Here is a 10,407-nt window from a genome sequence, read left to right on the forward strand (position 1 = left end):
CAAAATTTCAACTTTTTAGAATAATTTTAGCTTAAGGACCCCATTTCATGGCCACAATAATGACCCCGACGAAATTGGTCAAAATTATCCCATAGTTCTAGCCAATTTTAGCAAAGTCCCTTAGGGGGTATATCAAATAATTAAAAAAACAAGTAAAAAAATCAACTTTTAAAATTTCAACTTTTTAGAATAATTTTAGCTTAAGGACCCCATTTCATGGCCAAAAAAATGACCCTGACGAAATTGGTCAAAATCATCCCATAGTTCTAGCCAATTTTAGCAAAGTTCCTTAGGGGGTATACGAGGGGCGGGACAATAGTAAAAAATTAAATAATTTAATTAATTAACTGCCGAAATTAATTAATTAACGATTGTTTTCGATCAAAACATCGTCACCTCTTTTTGCACCACATTGATTTGACAGTTTGACGGTTTGACATTGCGCACGATTGTTGTTGTGTTTGGTGCAATTTGATTGTCGCCGAAAAGTCGTTCTAATGGGAGAATGCATTCTCCCGGTGGTGGCGGTCCATCGTAAAATCACTCCGGTGGACATTCCGGCGGCGGAGGAGGCTGGTTCTACAACCACAACCAAGGTGGTTGCCACAAAAATCGCAACGGAGTTGGCGGTGGTGGACTACCGGATCAGCAGCAGGAGATGTTTCTCCAGATAAGCGTTTGATTGCGGCAGGAGATTGTGACTTCGGTGAATCGTGGCACAATCCGGCAGGTTTTCCTCCATTTTTGTGTGTATATAAATTATACTTACTCGTTTTAGGATCAATTGCCACCCAAAGATTTTCCGAGAAGGAGGTCAGCCATCCTGTCGGCAAACCTGGTTCGATGATAACTTCAACGATGATGTTTCGCAGCAGCAGCACCACCACCACTACCAGTAAAGGAGGGGTAACTGGAACAATGGTCCTCGGGTGGTCCTAGAATTTTCGTGATAACCGTCAGCCGAAGAACGACCCTGACGGTCAACGGGGTCGGATGTGGAAGAGGTCAGTCTGCTCCGAAAACGCGCCAACGAGCCGAACGACCTTCTGCTGGACGAGTGCTGCATCCTCCCGAACCGGGTGCGCATCCCCAGTTGCAGTCAGGCATCGGGAACGAAACGTTCAAGTTCAGTCCGGAGATTCTGAATATCGAGAATAATGTCTTCGTCAGATCGGAAAACGCCCCGGTAGTTAAAGGTACTCAACGACCGCTCGAATATCGCATCACGGTGGCCAGAATATGGTGAATGAAATTGCTTTGAAATATAAACTAGGGTTTAAAATAACTTGTATTTATTTATAACAATGGGACAATCGCGTACGCTTCATACTCCCCGGATCGGTTCAGCCTGCCACGATGGTGTTGCATCTTTTTCTGGTCTTGCTGGTAATTTTGCAGTTTTTGGGCTGCTGCTGACAGGGATTCTGACCCTGCTGCTGCTGTTGATGATAACGGTGCTGATTCAACACCGGATGATTTTGCTGAACCTCCTGAACCAGCCGCTGGTTGAAGTGCAACGGCGGCAACCATGTTAAACGCCGGAGGAAAGTTTACTGGAATCGTAAACGTCGGCTGGTTCGTTATGCCGGGAAATCGTCCGCCAAATAGATACGCATCTAAGCGGGTTTCGACAACGGAAAGTTTGGCCGAAGACCGATGAAGAAACCACCTACAATAAACATAAAATTAATCAACAATCTCCCATCATTCAAAATTCCCTCCTTACTTTTCTCCCCGCTGCTGCGAACTCTCCAAATGATGCTGCTGTATTGCCGGATGTGACGTCGGATGCTGCGTTTCTGGCATGTTCGGCATCATCAACACGTTCAGATCCAGCTGCAACCTCGCTTCCCTCTGTTTCAACCGGACCAAATCTTCGTGCACTTTTCCGAGTCGTTCAGCTCGTCAAACTTCAAATCGTCCGGCATACTGCCGATGCGTTCGCCTCCGCAATCCTCCACTAGATGTGTGTCGAAGCAAAAGAATGGTGGCACCTCGAATCGCAAGTTTTCATTAAAATTCCTAATTAAACTCGCGACACATTTTCTTTCTAAAACTAAATCAAAACAAACTTGACAGTTCTGCCAGCGAAAGTGACACGAGGGAAATCAATGTTTTCAAAGCAGGTGTGGTGCTGTCAAATATTAAATGACGCGAGAAATTTAATTCCTTAATTAATTAAACGGGAAAATTAATACATTAAGGCCAATGTCACGCCCCTCGGGGGTATATCAAATAATTAAAAAAATCAACTTTCAAAATTTCAAATTTTTAGAATAATTTCAGCTTAAGGACCCCATTTTATGGTCATAATAATGACCCTGACGAAAATGGTCAAAATCATCCCATAGTTCTTGCCAATTTTAGCAAAGTCTCTTAGGGGTATATCAAATAATTAAAAATATCAACTTTCAAAATTTCAACTTATTAGAATAATTTTAGCTTAAGGACCCCATTTCATGGCCAAAATAATGACCCCGACGAAATTAGACAAAATTATCTCAAAGATCTAAACATATGTATTTAACAAAAGAAAAAATAATAACAGATTGTGTTATGGACACTTAGAAACTTTTCCATTTGTGCGATTTATGGTAATTTTATTTCTAAGTCAGTATACCGAACGAATAACAAATTTTGTTATTAGGAGAGTTTTTGAAATGTATAACATTTCCTCTTATTAGCGTGTTATTAAACATTTTCAATATAATATCACTTCAATACCAAATTTTGTTATTTTATCAGAAACTGTTATTATTTTTTCTTCTTGAAGTTGAACTTCAGGATAAAAAAATAACAATTTTTGTTATTTTAACAGGATTTGTTATTGAAATATTATTAATTTTGTTATTACCGTATGCCCGGGAGGTTAGGAACAATGTTTCCATACAGCATAAAATTCCCAAAAATGGTTTGCAACTCGTGCGCAGAGCTTGAATGAAAAAAGTGCTTTTTCAAGTGTTTTTTAGAAATGCAAGTAACAAACATACTAAAGCCATTCAAACGTAATCGTCAGGTAGTTCAAGTTATAGTTCAATGTCCTCTGAACAAATTTCTGTACAAATATAGTCCATAGAAGCTTGTGTTCGGGCATGGCAGGGCGTTTTAGGAAGAAATTTTTTTTTGTCCAAAATGTCAGAATTGTTTACCTATTTTGGACTCATATTTTACAACGGTATTGCTAAAATAAAAAGAAAAACAGTGGCAATATTGTTGGTTTGCCTTAATGAACGTGCTTTGGCTTTAGTTTTGTTAGTTTCTAATTAAAAACAAAATCAAAAATATAGAAATAACTAATATAGAAAAAACTAACTCTTCATTTTTTTTCGAAAAATGCGAAAATTCAGCTCATTGTTGAAAAGAGACATTTTCGAAACGAGAAGGTTTATCGCCCACAGGACATCGACCTCGGGGCACCTAGGAAGGTAGCTTCGTATAAACACAACCACTTAGTACGGACGTGCAAATAATCGCGACGATGTTGAACCTAAAGGCAGAGGTGCCATATTAAGTCACACACCACACCAGAGTCACACAACCATATAATCACACAATCGTAGCCAGGCTGAAGGTTGGCCGTTGGCCTTGCCGGTCGGTCTTCATTGCGTAAATTTGCGTGCGTTATCTGGTCGACCGAGATTAGAGCGGGAGTTCTCAAGACCAGGAAACGAGGCAAATTTCAATTTGTGCGAAAAAAAAAATCAAAAACAAATTGAACGCGACGTGACCCAGATTTCGAATTTGTGTAATATCAGCACCTTGTTAGCTCAGTTTGGCATTGGGCCGCAGTTTACGACGACTAGGCCAGTTTGAGCTGATATAGCTGAGTTGAGTTGAGTAGATTCATGGCCGGTTTCCCGCGGTGATAATGAAAGTGGATGAGCCGCAATGGAAAACACCACGTTGATGTTATCACATAGAGAAAGTTTGCGCAAAAACAGTGGAATATTTTGCGCGGTGAAGCGGAATGAGAGGTTTTCGCGATAAATGCAAAATTTTAGACTACATTGCTGGTCGAATAGTTTTATAAGTTTAGATTGTAAACATTAAGAAAATTAAAAAAAAAACAACAAAAGAGAGATTGTAAAACAACACATTTCCTAAATCAGTTCCACAGTAAAAATTGTGTAAATTTGGAAGGTGTAAATCAGGAAAGTTGAATATCACCTCTTTTATGTTGTAATTTTACCTCAATTCAGACTGAAAAAGTAACATTACACCATAATTACACATTTTCAGTGGTCAAATTACACATTTTTCTGGCATATTAGATGTAGCTCTTCCCAGATGTAATATTACTATGATTTTTTACTGCGTTGTTTATATTTGTTGGAAACTAAAAAAATCCTTCATGTTTGAGAGGCCATTGCATATACTTTTCAAAGTTTATGTTTTTAAAAAACAATTCTTCCTTAAGAACATACATTTTGAAAAGTATTAAATTATGACTCTATTATAAATATATAAATGAATAAATAATAGCAAATTTAAAATAGAACATTGTTGGAAATATAACTTCCCAAAAAATCAATATTACATCACCGCAAAGCAAGGGAAAGGCCGAAGCATTCCAGAATGAGTTAATTCCTTCAATAAACAACAACAACACGATCAACCCCTCTGAAAGCTCTCTTCCGCGTCTCTCCACTTTAAACCAACATCTCCGATGGGGGGGGAACTGACTTCCAGAAGAGAACCAGCGAAATCCCAGTCAGTCAGTGGGTGAGGAAAACAAGTTAGAAAGCAGCCCCGAATGTAGGTTAAGTGTGAGCGAAGAAAAGAAACAAACCTGAAATACCTGATGTGATGCGATGAACATGGGAGTGTGTGTGTGTGCGTGTGTTTGTGTGTGCTCATTTGTACTGTGACAGTGTGTGCATTAGCAAGAGAAATGCTTTCTTTTGTTGGTTTTAATGGTATAAGTGAGCTTTTTATTAAATTTTCTTGAATATTCTAGAAGGCTGAATTGGGTACTAAAACCCTATGTCAATTTTTATGTACAACGGTAAAAAACACGATTAAAAACCATTTCTGATCACTTTTTTTCATTTTAATGCATTTTTTTTTTTTTGACAAGACAACATTTTTTCGATGGATCAACTATGTTCCCCTTGGAACAAGCTGTCAAGTAGGAGCTTTTCTGTCAAGAAGGACCGCGAGGTTAATTTTTCAAAATTGATTTAAAAATCCATTTTAAACTCTTTGTGGTCGTACAAAGGGTCATTGTACTCAGAAAAATAAGCTTTATCGCTGTAAACAATAATATCAGCAATCTAAGCTTCATTTTAGGACCCAATTTAAACTTTTTTTATTGAAATAGTTCGACAACAATGAAAATCGTGACTACTATTATGCTTAAGATAACCTTTGAAAGGTCTGTGATTTGTTGATCAAAAAGAGAAGTAACAGAAAAAATGTAGGCTCAACGAAGAGTTATGGAAAGGGTGACGTGAGTGTGGTCGAAGAGAAAACGCAATCACCGTGAGGAGGCTGGCGAAGAAATATGATGAGAGATGGGATAACAATGAAATAATAAGGCGTTTTGCGATAACAGGTGCGATAATCGAATGAAGAGATGAAAGAAAGAAAAGGAAAGGAAGGAAGGAAGGAAGGCGGTACTCGGCTGATATTGGAAAATGGAAAGAAAGATGAAACGGCAATTAAATCAATTACAGTTTATGTATCATGTGAGAGTGGATCCGTTGCGGATACGACGATGAGAGAAATGATTCAATATGAGTATGAGGGCTTGTTAAAAATAATAATTGCATTATCAGTTTGTTTACAAATTTAGTACATACATAATAATAATAATAATCGATAAAGTGCTTTTCGATCGCCAATTTCAAGATTGTTCATTTTTTTTCTAAAAATTTATATTTTTGGAATCAGATTTTGCAACATTATGCTCTATGGCTCAAAAGATGTATTTTTAGGTCCTATAAAGCATATAAAAAAGAAAGTATTTTTTTAAATTACTGGAAATTTGCTTAGTTTTTCAAAAAATATTTTTTACAGAGGTGCCTTTCTTTCAAGAATTATTTTAAAACTCAAAAAAACGTTGTAAAAACAACCTAAAAGCAGCTACAACTTAAAAACGGTAAAATTTATCCAAAAAATTGTAAAGTTCTTTTCAATTGAAAATTCGATTTTGCTTTAAAAAATATTTTTTTGTTCGCGTTTTCGAAGTTTAAAAAAAATGTTTACCTGGAACCAGATTTTGCACCATGTCCTTTTGAGACTCATAAAACAAGTTTAAAAATAAAAATAAATAAGTTTTTTCTTTCGGCTTTGGCCGAGGTCAAGGAGGGAGGGGAGGGGGAAGGGGGGGTTGCAATCTTTAGTTTTCAAAAAATCTAAGTTCTAACAGAAAAATATTCTAAATTTCGTTCCAATTTTGAAGTTTTTTGATTTTTTTGTTGCTTCCTGATTTTTCAGGGCCGATTTTGAAGGGGAGAGACAAAAACTTCATAAAAGATTTGCAACGCCCTTTGTGAAAAAGTTGAACTAGTTAAATAAGTAATTTTGTTTTCGAGTGTAGTTATTTTCTCAGAATGATGCTAATTATAATCTACAACTTTGCGGAAGACTCCAAATCGATCATTCAAATTTAACATAAGTATGGTTACTTTGAATGTTTCATTTGAAAAAAAATCGAAATCAAATGTTTGTTTATAAATTTTGTTAACTTTACATAAAATGTTTATAAATTTTAGGTTAAGTAATTAAAATGTTCAAAGGTGTTAAAAATGTATTATGCATTGATTTTTTCTTAAAACTCAATTTTGCTGTATTAACCAAACATTTTTCAAATTTGCTATAAAAGTTGTTCTATTAAAAATGCAAATAAATCAGAAGATATTTTTGAATTCTGATTAAAAAATACTTAAAAACTGTAAGTAAATAACTAATATAAACTTTTCATAGTGTAAAATTGTCCAAAGAATCCGATGATGCTGTCCAATCTCCGGTTCAAACTAATTTTCTTTGAGAAAAACATGACGCTTCGAGAGTATGAATAATCCTATTCATCATGTAGTTAATTGAAATTTGGAAATTTCAAATGGGGATAGAAGCCCTGATAATATTTTTTTCTGTAATTCGGTCAAGTCATTCAACGGAAAAATTAATTCCATTTAGCAACCACTAAAACAACTCAATTTCACGAACCTAATCGCCTTGGCCATCGTAACTCCAAGTGCCTAATTGAAACCAGAAGAGCACAGGGACTGACCTCAAAACGTGGAGTACGATCTCCGCTGCTTTCAGCCCAGACCTTTCCAAGCGTTCTCCAGTGGGTTTGAAGGAGAAAGATTGCCGGCGAGTCTCTGTCTGCCTACCGAGTGCGAGATGGTGTCACCATTTCTAGGTTATGCTCCGCTCAAGTCACCGGGCACGAAAAGGGTTCAAACGAACCGTGCCGCCGCCACGCGCTCCGGACGAAGAAAGTATGAATAATTTCTATGCTCTCGGGTCTCCCGGCATGGTTGCACACAGAATGGCAAACGCTGTTGGTGGTGATGTGGCGCGAAAGTCTTTGCAAGCTTTTTGAATTAGCGTCTATGTACTTGGTTTGGGACGGCACAGAGATCGCACTGTGTTTGATGACCTAGATTTGGGACACTTTCTCGTGTAGAACTTGCAGAAAAGTGATTATTGTTGTATCATTGATTGATTGATTCATATGAGAATTTCATAAAAGCTATGTTTTATGTTTGAAATTTTGCTGAACCAAATTTTTTTTTTATAAGGCCCTTGCAAATATTTTTTAAAGTTTATGTCCCTCAACTTAGGTCTGGATCGAGGGGGGGGGGGGAGGGCAAAAAATAAAAAATATATATTAAAATTGAAATAACAAGCTGTGGTCTCAACATTTTAATGAAAAAAGTGGGTAATAGGTTCGATTCCCATCTACTCCAACCTTCCATCGGATGAGGAAGTAAAATGTCGGTCCCGGCCTTGGTTGTTAGACCGGTAAGTCATTCCAGATGTAGGAGTCGTCTCCATGCCATAAGTACACACAACACACCAAACCAAGCCTACTCCGGTGGAATCGCTGGCGGCGGTTGGACTCGCAATTCAAAGGTCGTCAGTTCAAACACTGGGGTGGAAGGTTCCTTGGAGTAGAAAGAGGTTTGGGTGCTCTCCCCATTCAAGCCTTCGGACTCCTAGGTTCGAGCAGAAACTTGCAATAGAGACCACAAAAAGACCCGGGGGTCGTTAATGTGGATGGTTTGATTTTGGTTAAAAGTGAAAAATTTTACACCTGCCCAGTTGTTTTGCAGTCATTAGTTTTGAAAATATCCAATTATTGAAGAATTTAGTTTTCCGCCGAAAAAAAACTTTTTGCGGTGCTGTACACTGGAATTCCATATTTTTTTTAATCGATCCCAGACATGCTAAATATGATTTTTTAACGCAGGAAAATGCATTTCTAATTGCTTTCAGGTGGTTAGACTCTATTTGCTTTAAAATTTAGTATTTTTTTTGAAAAAATATTTTTTTGCCCCCTGATTTTTCAAACCGATTTTGACCGATTTGGGGCGATATAAACTTTGAAAAATATTTGCAACGGCCTAATTAATGTTTGAATCCACTCAAATATGGACTGTCGTAAATCAACATAAGAATTTATGAAATTATAAATATAAGTTACATTTATTGGGGTTGCCAATACATTTTATACCTCTAAGACAGCGATTCTCAACCTTCTTCTACGCTGGTACCCCCTGCCATGTAAATCAAGTAGGCCCGGTACCCCCGTTGAGAATCGCTGCTCTAAGAGCCTACTTTTTAAAATTTAGTTCAGAAGGTTTTTTTTATTTAATTGATCTTCTAAAAAAGGATATTATGTACTACTCAAGGCTGTTAATGATAAAATTATTGAGGTTCGATAACGATATAGAATAAATATCGTTATCGTTATTTCGATAATTCTATCGGCAATAATCTTATCGCCGATAATGGACGCTAATTCATTTTTTAAATCTTTCTAAAATTGACTTAATTGAACCATTTCATGTTTTTTCTTTCATTTTCATTGCTTTCACAAAGAATATATTTTTTGAAAATGTAGTAAGGCCGTTGCAAATATTTTTTGAAGTTTATGTCCCTCGATTCTGGCCGGGGTCGAGGGGGCGAAAAATAAAAATATAAAAACTTAAATTACAAGCCATGGTCTCAACATTTGAATGAAAAAAGTGTTTTAAAATGCATTTCACACCTGCCCAGTTGTTTTGCAATCATTAGTGTTCAAAATATGAAAGTATTGAAGAGATTTTTTTTTTTCGACGAAAAAAAAACTTTTTGCGGTTTTTTGCTTTGGATTTTCACAAAAATTGGAAATATTGTTGATCGATCCCAGACATGCTAAATATGATTTTGAATGCAGGAAAATGCATTTCAAATTGTTTTCAGTTGGTTAGACTCCTATTTCCTTTGAAATTTTGAAGTTTTTTGAAAAAATATTTTTTTGCCCCCTGATTTTTCGGACCGACTTTGAAGGGAAGGGGGGGGGGCGAAATAAACTTTGAAAAATATTTGCAACGGCCTAAGTTTCAAAGTATAAATACTCAAAATTGTTCACCAAATACTATTTTATTTAATTAGAGTTTTTTTTCTAGATATAAAAATGTTGACAAAATACCGCATTTTTCCGAAAATACTCCAATTTTCGAATGATTTAATATGGTTATCAAACGAAACGAGATTAATTTCACATTTCACACTGTTAGAATTTTTTAGAAAATACTAAAATATTCACAAATTACCATATTTGTTTGAAAGTACTAAAATGTTCACAATTTGCAATATGGGTATCAAAAAAGCGATACCGTAATCTGGAGCGAATCGGGACATCAGTCTGAATAGGGACACCAGTTTTTAGAGCACTAAAAGCTTTTAAATTTAAACCAACCAGAAAAATCATAATATTGCGCTCCAAAATGGTTAAAACTGCTGTCCCAATTCGCCCCATGTGTCCCGATTGACCCCAGTTTACGGTATTTTAAAAGCATTTTCACTTTTTTTTTCTTTGTATAGCACTAATATTTTCACAAAATATCGTATTTTTTTGAAAATACTCCATAATTTGCAATGTGGGTATCAAACGAAGGATTTTTTTTTATGAAGCATACAACATTTTAATGTATGTATAAAGCAAATTATGATAATTTTAGTACTTTCTTAAGAAACAGTATTTTGGGGACAATTTTGAGCATTTGCTACATTTTCAAAAAATATATTTTTAATGAAAGCATCGATAAAAGGATATCGATTTTAGAAATATTTTTAAATTGAGTTATCTGAGTTATCACCAATAGAATTATCGAATTAACGATAACGATAGAATATCGAGCTATTATCGTTATCGTAAGACGACATTACTTTTCGAACAAAATTTTATAA

At 36.0% G+C, this 10,407-nt stretch overlaps 1 protein-coding gene across 1 annotated transcript; it reads right to left on the reverse strand.

Moving 5' to 3' along the window:
- Positions 1-1,159: 1,159 nt before the first annotated feature.
- On the reverse strand, positions 1,160-2,217 carry LOC6054330. Its single transcript, XM_038258470.1, has 2 exons — positions 1,727-2,217; positions 1,160-1,669 (listed from the first exon to the last, which is right to left on the reverse strand). The coding sequence occupies exons 1-2, from the start codon at positions 1,816-1,818 to the stop codon at positions 1,297-1,299; spliced, it is 465 nt and encodes a 154-aa protein (XP_038114398.1). The 5' UTR covers positions 1,819-2,217; the 3' UTR covers positions 1,160-1,296.
- Between the last annotated feature and the right edge of the window lie 8,190 nt (positions 2,218-10,407).

This window comes from Culex quinquefasciatus, chromosome 2 (assembly GCF_015732765.1).
Source record: "Culex quinquefasciatus strain JHB chromosome 2, VPISU_Cqui_1.0_pri_paternal, whole genome shotgun sequence".
Classification (NCBI taxonomy): domain Eukaryota; kingdom Metazoa; phylum Arthropoda; class Insecta; order Diptera; family Culicidae; genus Culex; species Culex quinquefasciatus.

What these genes read in the sequence shown, in the direction of transcription:
- LOC6054330 (XM_038258470.1), bottom strand. Translation starts at nt 1,818, where the DNA reads ATGATGCCGAACATGCCAGAAACGCAGCATCCGACGTCACATCCGGCA. An exon ending in TCGCAGCAGCGGGGAGAAAA is followed by an intron (nt 1,670 to 1,726) that starts GTAAGGAGGGAA and finishes TGTTTATTGTAG; the next exon opens with GTGGTTTCTTCATCGGTCTT.